General features: G+C 41.9%; 1 protein-coding gene across 2 annotated transcripts in view; it reads right to left on the bottom strand.

Annotated features, from left to right (window-relative positions):
- PKHD1 (PKHD1 ciliary IPT domain containing fibrocystin/polyductin) overlaps positions 1-16529 on the bottom strand; it is a 247190-nt gene that overhangs the window by 94465 nt on the left and 136196 nt on the right. For both annotated transcript variants that reach the window (XM_063423458.1, XM_063423452.1), the window contains 3 exons: positions 12547-12612; positions 11133-11252; positions 3946-4083 (listed from right to left, as the gene is read on the bottom strand). In XM_063423458.1, coding sequence (XP_063279528.1) covers positions 3946-4083; positions 11133-11252; positions 12547-12612 — 324 coding nt within the window. The remainder of the gene's footprint in view (positions 1-3945; positions 4084-11132; positions 11253-12546; positions 12613-16529) is intronic.

Genomic DNA, 16529 nt, shown 5'->3' with positions numbered 1-16529 from the left:
GGTTCTTCCTCTGGAGCTTCCTTCAGGTGTTCAGGCTGCACTCTGGAAAGCTGCCTGGAAAAGCAGCCAGACAAGGAGACCTCATTTGGTTGCCTCTTTCTGCCAAATTTACAGAAGATTTCAGAAGTCCTCAGTTCCACATCTCCACAGCTGTGGAATAGGAATCCATAGCCAGAAGTGGGGGAAGAATAAGGACTAAGTGGTGAGACACATAGGATGGGATCTGAGAGCCCCAGTGCTCTCCAAAGCCTCTCTGGAGGTGGCAGATACAACTCAGGGTTCAATGACTGAAGAGTGGGATTTTTAAGCAGAAGCTGAAGTCAGGGGAAGACACTTAGGGTGCCCAGAATGATAAAAATCTTTATAATTAGGCAACTGAACCATGTTCCCAGGGAGGATCACAAAACTGCATTCAGGTTTCTTAACGTAGATTTTTTTTTCTGGATACCTGTATTAACCAGTCCCATGGACTACTTCCATTGGTTGTGTTGGAGAGATCTCTACTGGAACAGCAGCTCATGTCCACACTGCATCTAAATTTGGGTGTCTTGAACCAGTGAACCAAATCCCTTCCTTACATGGTACAATCAGCTAAAATAACTGAGTGGCTTGGAAGGGGTAAAAGCCAAACCAACAGAGGCTGAGGGGTTCACTGAAGGGAATGCAAATAGTCCAGTGAACTTTTCTAACCACTTATTTTCTGTGGTCTGGAGTGAAAATACATCTTGTTACACCGACAGAGTCCCTTCTTCACAGAAGCTGGGCAGGTGTGCAGGGATGATTTGTGACTGCAGGGTGGGACTCAGCCCACAGATAAAGATGGGACCCACACCATAGAGGTGCTGGAGAAGCTGGAAAAGACAGCAAAATGGTGAAACTCACAGGTGCCCTTATTATTGTTCTTTATTTACTGCTAACACATATCCCTTTAATTAAATACTCTGATTTACCCTTTGACAAGTTGGTATGGGGGTTCTTCCTGGAAAAGAAGGGGAGTGAATGGATTAGAGCTGTTACCACAAGCAAGATAAGAGGCATTAGAATTGTCTGAGGTTCCCTCTCCAGACAATCAAGCCACGAGCTAATGATGACCTTAGGCTCCTTTCTCCAATGAGTGACATGACTGACAAGCAGCCATCAGGAGATACGAGAAGGAAAGAATGTGACAAGTTGAAACTAAAAAGAGAAATCCTATCTGGATAATTACTTGGTGAGCTCTACTATAAAATGCAAAAGCAGCCTGCCAGCAAAGAGCAGCTGAGTGCAGTTGAGCTCAGGATGAGTCCAAGGGATCAGTGTGTGCCAAGTGAACTTCAGCATTTTCTTCAGCTTTATTGGGAGCTGAGGGCTTTGCCCAGCAGTGGAGGAGGGCACTTCCTGCACATATCATTTGAGTTTTAATGCTTGTGGGTTAAAATGAAATTCATCCTAGCCGAGAATGGAAAAACAACTACGAGATGTTGAACTCATCATTTCTTATCTTGTTTTGACATGGATGTGCTAATGATATTTAACATTTTGCTTTCTCTCTGAACCTCAAACTCTCACGTTATAAACTCTCCCTGGAAAAATACTAATTCTTACAGTATCATAGTGCAGAGAAATAGAAATAAATGGTATAACTAAAATTCTATTGCAAACATCACCATCAAATAAAATACTTTGAAGGATAAAGTGAAAAAGAGAAACTCCTTATCTTAGACGTAAGACTATGAAAGTAGAAATAGTCAGAAAGTTTCCCACGAGCCACTGAAGGGCTAGGAGCAGCCAGAGAAATTCCTGTGGAGGTAGATCCACACTTTTCCTTTGGGTTTTGCAAGGGTTCTGACAGAATTCTTTGTGGATCTTAAATCATCTCACATCTTCCAGGGATCATAATTCACATGGATTCTGATCATACATTAAAGACAAAAGTGATGATTGACCCTGCACGGTCAAGGATGTTCCAAAGAGTCTGATTTACCCACCATCACTATTTTCTCATCCCAATTGGCCTGTAAATTATTGTTTAAATAAAATTAATTAGGTTCTTGTTATGGTTGATAACCTCCAATTTTACACTGGGGTTTTTTTCCCCCCTTTTTTACACATTTCCCATCATCATTTAGTTCCTATGCATTTATGGTCATGATTTAACCTTCTGACTTGGTTTTTTCTCTTCTGAGAAGAAGTCAAATGCTCTGGAAGTCACCAAACCAAAATAAGATGAATTTTTAAACTGATCATTGTTGTCTGGGAGTTAAGGGAACAAAATACTCTAGCTTTACCAGAAAGTCTTTGTCCCAGGCCACAGAAGTAGAAGGAACAGCATGTGGCCATAGATTGCTACACTGAAAACAGGGCAAGGAGAAATTACACAACAGGCAGGACCTGGGGATTTGGCTCACGTGATGCCAACCTGAGATCGTGCTCAGGCAATGCTGAACACCAATGTCCACATCCATTAAATCTGTTTACTAAACTGTCTCATTATCTGTTTTGTGTCAGGATTTCTTTAGGGTGTGGTGCAGTTGGACAGATGGGCCTCAAAACCCTTCCTTCAGGCACGGAACAGGCAGGATTGGACAGATGGGCTCCAAGACGTTACCGTAAGGCCTCGAACACATGGGAGCAGAAAGGGGAAGGGAGGAACAAAAACAGGCACTCCCAGCTCTGCATGCAGGCAGAGAAGCCAGGATGAGATGTGGGAAACCTGCAGAATCTCTGCCCACCCATCACCTCACAGCTGAAACAAGGACAGCTCTCCAGGAGATGCTGGATTGCAACTCAAGAGCTGCAAATACCTGCTTGGTTTTTAATATCATTACTACTCACAGATGTGCTGGAGGGGAGTTTGTGCAGCAAAGTGCCTCAATGTTTTTTTAATAAGTGTTTTTAGCAATGAACACATGCTTTTTCTTAAAACCAATATGAAACCATATTTAAAGTGCAAAGGAGTCTAAGTAAGAAATGACTGACATTCTTTTAAGTATATATATCTTTTAACCTTCCAGATTAAGCTTTCCAACCTCTTTTTCCAAAGAAAAACACAAGACAGCAAAATAACTTTTTTAGCCAGTACTGTATTAGCTAAACAGTCCCTTGAGATTAACAACAAACAAATATTGAAGCTGACTTCCTCAGGAGGTGATTACACAAACAAATTCTCTTTTTAAAGTTCATGAAACCAATCTTGAGAAAGGTCAAGCAATGATCAACAATGTGATCCCAACGTCCTAAGGATTCCTGTAAGCAAATATAATGCCTGGCTTTAGAAACCTTGATATTTAAAGGGAATTATGTGAGTAATTACTTCAGAGTGGAAAAACACCAGTCCTGTGTGTTGTAAATACCATGGAACAGCCCCGGTGACTTTGGGGACTGTGGGACAGCTGGAAGAAGGGGCAAGGTGGTACCTTCCTGCGGTCCTGGTGCTCATTTGTACAGAGGGATGAGAGGAATGAGTGTGCTGAATCCAGCTGTTTCATACCACAGCAGAATTTTCAGGCATTCAGGGAATTCTCCATGACTCTGTTTACATTGGCTTTAAATATTTCTGTGTCACCAAAAGTGTCCTATTAATGCCCATAGGCACGAGGCATTGCCTGAACACCAGGGCAGATCCTGCCCTGAGGAATCAGTGTCTCATAAAGCAACCCCACAGGAAGCAGTGAGGACTTTTACACACATCAGATAAAATCTCTGCCCTGGTGAAACCAGGAGCGAGGTGCAGACTGCATCATTTGTGACGCATTGCTATTAAAGGAATAGGTAATTAGCTCCAGTGGATAATCATCCTGCTTCACATGGATTCTGGGTGTCCAAACTGCAGATTTCCAGACTGCCAGGAGCATTAGGTTGGACAGCATGTTTATGGTGACACTCTAAGTCATTCTCCAGGTTTTTTTTTTCCTATCAAGAGCAGAAGTACACCCCAGGCATCCCGAGGATCAGCTGCTCACTCACCCACTCTCAGCACACCCCCCAGCACCACGACACAGGCTGCACTCAGGACATTGCTGGAGTTGCTGGGGAACTCGAGGGTCCCCAGGATGTAGAGTCCTCTCAGAGGGGGCAGAGCCACATCCACCAGGATGGTCCTGTCTGGGAAACAAAGCAGAGGGGTTTTAGGTCAATGACATCAGGACAACATCACTCCTCAAAAAGTGTGAGGAGCTGGTGGAGAATGTCAGCTTGTCTTGAGCTTTGTGTTATTGAGGTTGGTTTTCATAGAAACATGGAAAGGGCCTGGGTTGAAAGGGACTTTAAACATCTTGTTCCAGCCTCCTGCTGTGGGCAGGGACACCTTCCACTAGACCACGTTTCTCCAAGCCCTGTCCAGCCTGGCCTGGGACACTTCCAGGGATGCAGTCACAGCTTCTCTGGGCAACCCCTGCCAGGCCTCACCACTCCCTCAGGGAAGAATTATTCCTAATATCTAATGTAAACCTACTATTTTTCAGTTTGAAGCCATTAGCCCTTGTTCTGTCACTCCAGCCCTTGTGAATATTCTCTCACCATCTTTCCCATTTTTGCCTCATGGAATTGAAGAGGACAAGAGATTTCTTTTGCAGAGAATGATAAATGCCTCATCCCTGGAGGTGTCCACGGCCAGGATGGCAGGGCTTGGAGCAACCTGGGATAGTGGAAGTTGTCCCTGCCCATGGCAGGAGGTTGGAACAAGATGAGCTTTAAGGTCCCTTCAAACACAAACCTTTCTGGGATTCTAGGCTTGATGGAGATGGAAAAATATCTAACAGCATCACTGAGGTGCAAAGGGCCCGCAAGTCCCCACCTTGTCAACAGCAGTGATCAGGATAACAAACTGCAGCCACACACCATGAACTAGCTCCACCAACTCTCTGTCACCACTTTTCCCTCTCTTGGTCTTGTCTTTGCTCTCCCAAGTTTAGTTTATGAAAACTCACCTCTCCCTCATCTGAGAGGAAAGCTTTGTTTACACAAACACAGCATGCAGGGAGCCACAGCTCACAGAACCACAGAATCATCAAGGCTGAAAAAGAGCTCTGAGGTCGTCGCCAGGTCCACCATCAGTTCCTCCATTCTGCATTCATATTCCCCTTTAAAAATCAGTTCACAATGACCAGGGCAAACCACCATTCCCTCAAATCCATAAGGAGAAAGCAAGGGGGATATTTTTACATTTCAAAACTGTTGTGGGTCGAGCACAATGACAACAACACTGCTGCTTCCTAAAGCTGCAATCTGTAGCCTGGGAACCTTTAAAATGCCTCTTAAGTGTTCCAAGTAGGACATGAGCAAGGACGTAAATGGTGGATCATTTAGAGGGAGCTCCCTGCACAGAGGTGAATTCCACCCTCAGGGCCCATCTAATGTTCTTGGATGTCGCTAAGAGCTTCTCAGCTGATTGCACTGGAAAATAGCTCAGGCTCTGAAACTGTGATTTCCATGCCCTTTCATTATTGACAAGAGTAACAGTACGGTGCATCTCTCAGTCAGTGGGTGTTCCTAGAAGAAGGAAAAGCAAGGTGTTTCCCTAACAAGGGGCTCAATAATATGATCTAATAATGGATTTCATAGAAACAGAATGCAGGAAAAAAAATCTCCAACATAATGACAGCCCTACCCTACATAGAGATTTTCTGTAACCCTCCTTGTTCTCATAAACATTTATTGCAAGGCATAGACAACAGGAGATATTAAGGAACACACATATTTTTCTGGTGAATTTTGAGAGTGGTGAGAATGAGACACTTGAAACTGGTTTTGTGTGGAATATAAGAACCATGAAGTGTCTTAGGAAGAGGTTCAGCTACTCAGGAGTTTCACTTCTGCCTGTGGACATTGGCAATTGCTTTGGATGGGAGCACAAATGACAACACAATGGGTAGCACAGAGAAAGTCCTTGCTAAAAATCATATAATCAGGACTGGCTCAAACTATTTAGCACACAGGTTTAAGAAAATTTCCAAGCCCTGTTTGCATGGAACATAATCAATAAGATTCTGTGAAAACCTATATGAAGTACACTCAGAAGCTGGGTGAAAGAAAATACTAGTAGGCTGTCTTTAATAGTAGCATTTTCTAGTTTTTTGCCACTTGTCTTTGCAACCCTGAAGCTTCACAACCTCAAGGGAAAGGAAAATTTTATTTCAGGTTCTGTTTTCATGCCTGTAGTTTTGGCTTTGCTTACAGATTTGTTTGTTTCCTACTTACATACTCCTGTCTTTATCCCAGTGAATCAATTGTCCCACCTCGTCCTTTTCCCCTCTGTCTTTTTATCCTTTTTTCTCTGGCCATAAGCACCCTGAAAGCCAGGATGTCTGTTGTACACCAAGTACAGCAGCAAGTCATGGTTTATCTGAACCCCTCATCCCAAAACAAATTCCCTGCATCCTTGGGCTGAAACACCTTTCAAGCATGCAAAATTTTCACAGCATTCAGATGAAGTAAGTCTCTAGGGAGCAAGAGCATTTTTTTCCTTAAATCTTATGGTGTTAGTAATTAATATATTTTTACCGGCATGAAGAGACTCCTGTCTATAATCTCTTTACATGACAGGTACAGTCCCATGCCCTGCAGAGCTGTGAAGGGAAAGCTCAGGATGTGAGGATGTGAAACAGAGAGGAGAATAAGGGGGGAGATGTTGTTAAAATGGTCTCTCTCAGACAGAAGGGGAATCTGGTTTGTGAAATCACAGCTCAAGAATGTGGCAAAAAGCTGCAGTTGACAAAGGCCATAAGTATATTCATCAAACAAGGGCTGAAACATTTTTACAAGGAAAAGAAGCGGCGCTTCCAGGCATGCCATTTATATGTCACATTTCAGTCTAGAACAGAGATTTTTTTGCTGAGTTGCACATCTTTCTAAAAAAGATTTTATTAAGGAAATGCTGACTACTCTGCAACTGTGGTATCATGTGTGAGAGCCTTGAAAAGTAGGAGTGAGAAATTCCCCCATTCAGAGATATCTCTGCAAACTTGGAGTTTCTTCAGTTTAAAAGGACAGCACTCTGGGGTGTGATGCTTGGGGTGTGAAGTCCTCAGAGGGTGAAATGTTGCTCTGTAGAAACAACAGAACCTCCTTTGAGGGGGAAAATGCCTTTCCACACTTGAGGAGGAAAGCAAACAGATTCAAAGGCATCTTCCTTACAGAATACACTCATTTACCTCATAGAGGGAGATATGACTTAGCAGTTAAAACAATAAACTTTAGGTCACTGAGCTCAAAGGATTTACCTTCAGAGAAAGACAAACTAGAGCTGTTTTCCCACCACGAAAATATTCATGGAATGGCAAGAAACCACTTTCAGCAAACCACAGTTTGAGCTAGAAAACAGGGCAATATTTCATTGTGCATAGACTTTCTTCAGACAAAAAGCTCACAGGTATGCCAGAGTCTTCATGTTCAGATGTACAATACTGAGAAGTCACTAATTACTCCAGCAATGACACAAAATGCCTTTGATCAGCCACACTGCTGTATAAAACACCATAGCATGCCATTGAATGGAAATCAGGCACAACAGAGGAGCTATTATATGGGATACAGTACTCCAGCATTCATCTTTTCAAACAGAAAAACTTCAAAGAAAATCAAAATCAGAAAATGAAGAACAGAGTGAATTCCACCACTGGAGAGGAGAAAAAAAAAAAAAAAAAGGAAGATAGAAATTGCCAGAGGCTACATGATATCATATCAATACCCTTCAAAACAGCATTCCTTTGCTTGGAATTATAACACATTCTCCTTCCACTCAGAGCACGCTGCATCAGGAGTGTGTCACACTAAAAACCATCAACCAAAGCCCTGAAAATCCCAGGGCTTTGGGAAGCTAATGCCCCTGCTGGCTGCTGGAGTGGCATGACTAAACTCCTTCAGCTGGTTCTCCAAGGTGGTGATGCTGCTGCAGCCTGATGCATGTGAGAGGTCCCTGTGGGATGGCCGTGGCTCTGGGGGAGGAACTTCCAGGGATAAAAGCACAAGCTGTGGCAGCCTGAGCTGAGCATTTCCACATCAGGCTGGAAGAGACTCGTATCCACTGGGGACACAGACACTGGTGGGAATTGTAGCAGCACACCAACGCTAAAAGTCACTTTTACATGAGGAACCCACCTTTGTTGCAAGTGAAAGTCATCCTAGTACCAAGTCTGTGAAATCAAACAGGGCAAAAAAAAGAAAGAACTTAGCAGACAACCCCAATTTCCAAGCTTGCCAAATCTCTGGATGTCAAGCAGACACCAAGCAAGAACACAAAAATCTGGTTTCTAATGTGTATATTTTGCTAATAGAGGCATTTTCTACCTTTTCAAACCTTGCTGAGACCAGCCCATGAGGTAGCCCTTATGTTGCAATTCTGCTTATTTTGTTAACTAAGCAGATTGAAGCCCTCAACAGCTAAATTTAGGCGGTGCCCCAGTTCTCCAGTGAACTCTAGGAATCCACATTCAGTCAAAGATTTCAACAGTGTCAGGACAAAGTCTTTCCCTGTGCTTCTTCACACTAGAAATGAGCACTAACCATCTATTATTTGCTTTTATGACTCTAAAACTTTTATGTTCTTTGGGGGCTGAAAGGACTAAACCAGTGATGCACATCATACCAGAAGCAGGCTCATGTCTTGGCTTTCAACGTGAAAATCATTAGATGATGGCTCCCAGAAGAGAATTTTAAGTAACCAGAAGACAGCAAAGAGTAAGACACAGCTGCATCTTGCCATGAGTGAATTACAAAATTTTTTTTGTGTGTGCATAGCAGCACAAAGTTTGGGTGGTTTGTAGAACATTTGTTCTCTTAAGAACAAACTCTCACTTTTTTGAAGGCATCTGGAGTCATTCTGAGTTTAGCAGGGTCTGCACAAGCCAGTGGAAATGGGAACAGAAACATCCATAAAATGCTACAATTAAAGATACATTTTAAAGTTGTTGATTTCATTTTAGATTTTGGATCCAAGTAAGGGGCTGATTTCCTTTAAAGTGGAAACTCAAACACTTGTGGCAGCAAAGCAAAGCATGAGAAATGGACAGAAAATTCCTCTTGCCTATTTTGAGCAACAAATCCAGTTCCCTTATCACCCTGGTGAGGACCATGACTCCAGTTTCAGACCCTGTGCTCTGTTGATTCCACTACCAGTGAGTGTCTCAACACTTTCAAACCAGCAGGAAGGAAGAGGGAGAGCAGAAATAAAACAGAGAGAGGGTGATCAGAAAAGGCAGACATGCAACAAAATAGATGGTGTGATAGACAGCCTGTCTTTGTTTGTGTTTGTGTTCTTGGCATAAAATCAAAGGAGGATTCCAGAAAGGCACTGGAGAGAAGAATAATTTCTGCAAATCAACCAGCACATACATTTACTCTGGCAATGGGAGTGAAGAGATTTTTACAGAACCATAGAATCATGGAATAACCTGGGTTGGAAGGGACTCACAAGGATCACTGAGTTCAGCTGCTGGCACTGCACAGAAGAGCCCCAGGAATCCCACTGTGTGTCTCAGAGTGTGATCCAGAGCCCTCCCCAGCACCTTTGTCCTTCTCTGGATCTGCTCCAGCCCTTCACCTTTGCAGGAGTCACAGAGGAACTTTATTCACTGCACATCACAAACTCATCCTTCATCCTCCACTCTTGATCTGACCTAAATGGCAGAACTCCAAACCCTCAGCCAAACCTATTTATTTATTCGTTTGTTACCCTCTGCTTCTGTGTAAGTTGTGATTTACCTCTCTGCCTCCTCATATCTGCATCTGACACATGATGGTGAAAACCGGAATGTTCTGGTCCTTTTGCAGTCATGGACTGACATTGATGAATTGGTTATCACAGAATCACAGAATCATTAAGGTTGAAAAATACCTCTAAGGCCATCGAGTCCAACCTGTGACCAATCCCCACCTTGTCCCCAGCCCAGAGCACTGAGTGCCACAGCCAGACCTTCCTTGGGCACCACCAGGGATGGGGACTCCAAACCTCCCTGGGCAGCCCCTTCCAGTGCCTGACCACATTTCCATGAGCAAATTCTCCCTGAACTCCAACCTCATTTACTCTTGAGCTCAATGTAACCTCCCCCAAAACTGAAGAAAAGTACTATTTTAAAAAGTACAGCATTCGGGCGGGGGTTTTTTTCATATTTATCAGAAAATCGAAGATTAAACTATATATATGTTGAAGGTGGATCATAGTTCTTAATGTAACCTGCAATTATATAAATATATAAGTATATAATCTTTAATGACAGGGGCCAGAGAAGCCCTAACCATGACCGAACCTCCATGCCTGAATACCAACACAAACATCTCCTTTTACAAAAGCTGTAAATCAAAACCATGTGAGAGAGGAATAGACATGAAGCAGTGTTATCCACATTTCCAGAAGTGGGGCTGTGGTAGGTGGAGAGACTTAATTGGTTTCAAACAAGTGAGAAAAAGAGAGCATCAGGTTCTAGAATATTTCAGGTACATATCAAACAATGTCAGTTGGATCTTTCAATAATTATATCTGGAAAGGACCTCAGGACCTCATGTAGTCCAACTTTCTGGGCAAAGCAGGGTCAGCTCTTGTATAAAATGGTTATCACAAGCTTTTTCTCCAGATTTTATTGCAAATTCCCTAGTGTATTTACCAAAATCCACTTTTCATGCAGTAATGTTGTAAGATGAGCAGGAAACATAACTAAAGCTGAAATCCAAGTTGAAATACAGGCCTAAGCTAAAATGTCTAGGAGGCATCCACAGCAAATGGTTTGAGAGACTACCATTGACAGCTGGAAATTACAACGGGAAAATAAAATGGAAGGTGATGCAATTGCAGAAATGTAAAATATGATCCTTGCTCAAAACACAGAGAGAGATGGGTCAAGAGATGATCTCCTGGTGAGCTGTGGTTCTGGGTCTTACAAATTCTCTTCTGAATTAAGGGCCCTGTACCTACTTCAGCTTGAGAGTCAATAAAAGTGCTTTTGTTGTGTGTATGTGAAAATGGAAAAGAATTATCATTCTCTTCCAACAACTACATTTTTGTATTGCAGTCTTGGTGACAAGGAACAAATGTGGGGTCCTGCACATACTGGAATGGCCACCAGGGCCAAGGAGCCCATACTGGAACACAGATATAAATCCCAGTGTAGGCAGAACCCAGCACCTCCTCAGGAATTAGGCACCTTTCCCTCCTCACGTACTTGGCAGGATGATGACGTCTTCCCCAGGGCCTGGGATGCTGCCCTTGGATCCACCCCAGCCTTTTCCCACACCATTCCACGCCTCTGGGTGTGACCATTTCAAGACAGCACCAGAAGGAACTACAAAACAGGATATATAAATACAAAATTATCATTTTCTATAGCTGGAAGAATTACCATTTCTTTGATAGTCAAGAATCTGTGATGTTAACATCCTCCTTTTGTTGCTGATGAAGCAGCAGTAACTGCACTTTGTTATTTTCCATGCTTAAAGAAAACTGCTTGATTGAATTCCCAGGGCATAGGAAATTCCATACTTTCCCAAAGTATGAAAAATTTTAAATAATTAATGATCAACTCTTACAAGCTTGTTAACACCCAGAAAAGCAGGAGTCTTCCTGTTTCAAGGGGTGACCGAGACCTGTCATGGAAAAGCAGCTTGACATGGAAACTCTTGCTCTTTCCCCCAAAGTTTTTTTTCTACTCAATCCAAAAGAAAACTCCTGAGCCTGAGGAAAATATTGGGAGAAAGTAAGTTCACAAAATGCAGGTGCTTGGCTTACATTTGTATTTTAGAGAGCTAACGAGCCAGGCTCCATTAATTAATTGTCCCTAAATTTGTTCTGCCACAGGAGAAGAAGGGAAGCCTTCAAGGGGAAATCCTGCACATTAAGTTTAGTAAATCCTAGACTAATGCAGGCAGGGCCTCCCTCTGGAGGCCTCTGCAAGCACCTACTTCTGTCCTTCCACTGTAAAGGGAATTCTGGAATTTTTTAATTGAGGAAAGCTTCTCTGGGGATTGAAAATATGGGAGCAAGCACATGCCTAGGTTTTGGGGGCTAGACCCAGCTCAGTAATGTTGTGGTATACAAAAAACCTCTGTTGTCAGCACAGAAATTAAACTCATGTCGAGTTCCTTAAGTCTGAGTCTGTCTCTCCAATCACTTTTTTGTTCTTGGAGAAACCAAAATGTCCCTAAACTCTTTTTCCACATACGTGATTATTGTTAATACACAGCATAGCAAGGCAGTTGATATCCAAAAATATCAAAATTTAGACGTCTCCCTTGTCTCTGGTATATTTTTCTGTCTGATTCAACATGAAACTGAGCAGTAATATCCGACTATGGAGCACTAAAATACTCTGCAGTTTTACATTCTCCATGACCTTTCTGATCTGCTGTTGAATTTCCCACCAAAGGTTTATAGTGTTTTATACTGTGGAACCAAACACTTATCTTGAGCAATGGTACATAGGGCTCAATGAAACACCTAAATGAACACCAAGAGTCTCTGTTGGCTTGATAGATGTGCAAAATACTGAGGTGAAAAATAGCAATTTACTCCTGAAAAAAAACATGAAAAAGAAATTGTGTGACTCCCAGACCAAGGTTTTCTGACACACTGTCACATACCTGGGGTAGGTAAAGCCTCTCTTTCCTTCTCTTTCAGTGTGACTTGAATTATGTCAGCTCCTGTGACTGAACACAAAGAATTTTAGGGAGTTACAACAAGGCCTTTCAAATTAACACCATAAAAACTAGTAAATAAATTTCCACACATGAATTCCTAACAACATACATTTTTTACAAAAACATTTTCTTTAAGAACAACTATACATGTTTTCTAAGCATTTTTTTGTCCTGTTATTTTGTGCTTTGAGAGAGGATTAAACAAACACAATTTACAGATACGGAAGGTCTCAAGACAACTCATTAGAAACAGCTAAAAAGAAAACATTCAACAATCAGAAATTCTAGGCTGGAACTCAAATCTCATTTATCCCACTATAAATCCACAGCAGTTCCACTCACACAAGCAATATCACACCATTGAATGCATAATGTATTAACTGGCTCAAACAGCGAAATACAGCTTTTGTTTTGTACTTCGGTTTTGATTTCTTTTTTTTCCCCCCAAAAAAAAATCTGGTATCTGAAAGGGATGCTTTAATTAGTCAGACTTTATAGACTGGAGACAGGGACCCTGTGTTCTGTGCTGTGAAAAGAGGTCAGCAGCAATTATCACAGTGGTAACCTTTGTGCCCGTGTATTGTCAGCAGGAGAAGGGCCACAATAATGCAAATCAAAGAGGAGCAGGAGAAAGCTGCTTCAGACCCAGCTAAAATCCCACCTCCTCTTCATCTCCAGTGGCATATAAAGGCACTTCCTTTCAGTCACCAGACTGGAACAACTATAGGTTAAAATAGAAACACTCTGACAAACAAATAAATCTCCTGTCCTCTGCCCAGCCCCTTATGGTGACCCTAAAGTGTTGTTGGAAGAATTTTTTTGGGGGAGTAGAAGAATTGTATCAATGAAGCCATTGTCAGAACTTTCCTCAGTTCCAGAACATGCCTGGAACTTTCCTCTGTGTGCATCAACCCACCGATGGGAATTCATGCCATATTGTAATTTACTTATTTTATCTTTAAACAAGTCTCTGTACTTTTAAATTGCGAAACCCATCCTTCCCCACCTCCCTCCTTTTCTCCCAGTGCAACTGAGCAAATTTAAAATAACTGAGGTTCATTAATTTTAAGTGTTCAATAAATTAGTATGAATAATCAAAAAACTTGATTCTTTCTGATAATTACTATTTGATGTCAGTTGAAAGCACTCGATTGAGTTAGCAGCATATGCTCCTATGCCAAATGAGGCTTCCATAATTAAATAGAAACTGATTCCATGAGGTTTTTCTCGTGTCTGATTAATTAGTAATCAGGTGCCTCAGCCCTGTTCTTCAGTGACACCTTCTCTCCCAATGGTAGCTGGGATCTGATCCATGTATCAGTCAAGTCAATCTGCCCCAAACCATCACACAGAGCTCACACTGAACAGCAGCATGCCTTGAGTGGCCACAAGGTGAACATTTGAGGGGGAAAAAATGACATGAAACTGCTTATTTAAAGCCTCTGACACAGCTCTTGTGGCTTTCAGACAATACATCTGTGTGTACTTTTATGGTTATGGTGTTTTTCCTTCTCATACAGGGCAAAACAGCTGCCAAGGCTTAGGAAAAACAAGACAACCAAGCCCTGATACTATCCTTTTTCACTTAAATATATTTTGAGAGGTTTGTTAGGGTTTGGGTTTTTTTTTTTTTTGCTTACTTTTGCAGGCATTAGAGTGAAATCATCTAATTAAGGATGTTTGTATTTTTTAGAGAAAAGCTGTTCTAATTAAATCCTGAGGGGACATAAAACTTGATCAATATGGTGCATAGACCTCATAATGGGGTTCAATCCCATTATATGGTGAAGAAAGGAACCATTAAGACTTAATTCAGTACAGAGTTTTAGCACTGCCCTGTCCAGACTCAGGGCAATAAGAAAAATTTCTCCTATTTGAGGTGTCATCCCACCAGAGAGCATGAAAATTCAAACCATTATAAGTTATTTATACCCTTGACATGAGCATAAGAATCAGGGACAGAATTCTCCCCAGAACTCTCCACATCCTTGTAACTTGTACAATTATTTATTTTGATGGGGTGTAAAGTGCAATGGTTGTGAATCAGCAGTGTTTTGTTGCCTTTTCCCACAAATACTCCTAAAAACTGATCAAGAAAGGTAAAGGCCTTGGGATTAATCAAGGCTACAGTGCCATAGTCCTGCTGGTGGTTTTGTTTTGCTGCTGAGTACGTTGTCACTGGGTTTTGCAGGACAGGAAGAGATACAGGCACTACAGATGAAGGACATCATTAGTAAACATTGAATTAAGGTGACTCTTGGCAAAATGTAGTTATAAGGCTCCAGGGTTTAGTTGTATAAAACCTTTATAAGCCTCATCAATTTTCTGCCTTATTACAGCTCCTCCTGGATGTTTGGGCTGTGAATCATAAATATAGGCCTTCTGGATGATACTGCTGGTAACTTTTCCTGGTTCAGGGCTCCTTGAGTGAACATGAAGGAGGAGCAACTCAGTCTTTTATCAGCTTTGCAGTGACTCGGAATTTTGCCTGTGGATATTAGGAAGGGCTGAAACTAGGATAAATGGCTCCAATAGCCCGACTTACAAATAACAAGCAGCTCCATGCTATTTAACATCAATTGGGCTAACATCCATCACCAGGAAATCAAAACTTTTTAGACAGCACAATCAACAACACAGTGAGACACACCTCTAGAAACTGGAGAACCTGGGAGAGGGTGTTTTGTCATCCCCTGTAAGGAATTTTCTGCAGGAGATACCCAGAAGTATGATATAATGAGGACAATGAATAGGGAGAAGGGGTGTAAAAATCCATTTTATATACATATAAATAGATAGATACAATTTCATTTTTATTTATATAGATAAATATACATACACACACACATATATACATGTATATATGTCTTTGGGTTGATGGACACAGATTCTTGCTTACAGCAGACTGGCATTTGTGTGAAATTCCTCCAGCAGATATAACATAATCAAAAAAATCAACCCTGACAGGACTATAAGGGCATTTCATCATCTTATTTCTGCAACTGCTGCACTCTGGTTTCTCTGCTTCCACGCCAGAAGGACAGGAGCTCACCCAGCAGGAGAAGGTTGTTTTGTCCCTTTGTGCCTGTTACAAAAATCGAGCAACTGAGGGAACGGGGTAGGCAGTGTCAGCCTGGAGAAAAAGAGTCCCAGGGAGGGTCCTACTGCTCCCTGCCATTCCCAGGGTGAGGTCACAGCCATGTGGGTGTTGGTCTCTTCTCCCAGGTAACTAGCAACAGGACAAGAGGAAATGGCCCTAAGCTGCACCAGGAGAGGTTCAGGTTGGAAATCAGGAGGAATTTCTTTTTGGAAAGGGTGGTTAAGCATTGTTACAGACTGCCCAGGAAGCTGGTGGAGTCACCAGGCCTGGAATTGTTAAAAAAATTACTGGATGTGGCTCTCAGTGCTCTGATCTGGGTGAGATGGTGGGGATGGGTCACAGGTTGGACCTGGTGACCTTGAAGGTCTTTTTCAACTTAAATCATTTTATGATTCTGTGATTACAAGGGGCACCTTTTTGCAAAGAACTTTCATTTCATAGAAGTCACTGAGCAGCCCACATCTGGTCAACTCTCTGAAACAACTGATGTGGGTGAGTTTTATCTGGCTGGAAGAAAAGACTCATCCCTGTACAATCAGTCCTCTGTAAAGAATTAACTCCATTCTTTTTGTCTTTCACCCAGGATTCTCCTTTACCCCCAAGCAATAAGGCTGCAGAAAATATCTGTGTTTATTTATTTTCTGTACTTTAATATTAGAAACAAACATCCTTAAGAGTGTTTTTCCTCCTATACAAAGCAATTACAGAAACCCACAGAGCCTAATGGAAGTGAGATCATTCTTTAGGAATCTAGAAAAGACACTAAGTATAATCAAATTATATTTTTAAGAACTATGGAAATTGTAAACCTGCTTCTGACACAGCA

Source organism: Prinia subflava, chromosome 2 (genome assembly GCF_021018805.1).
Source record: "Prinia subflava isolate CZ2003 ecotype Zambia chromosome 2, Cam_Psub_1.2, whole genome shotgun sequence".
NCBI classification, from domain to species: domain Eukaryota; kingdom Metazoa; phylum Chordata; class Aves; order Passeriformes; family Cisticolidae; genus Prinia; species Prinia subflava.
This window is presented reverse-complemented; position numbering and strand designations above follow the sequence as displayed.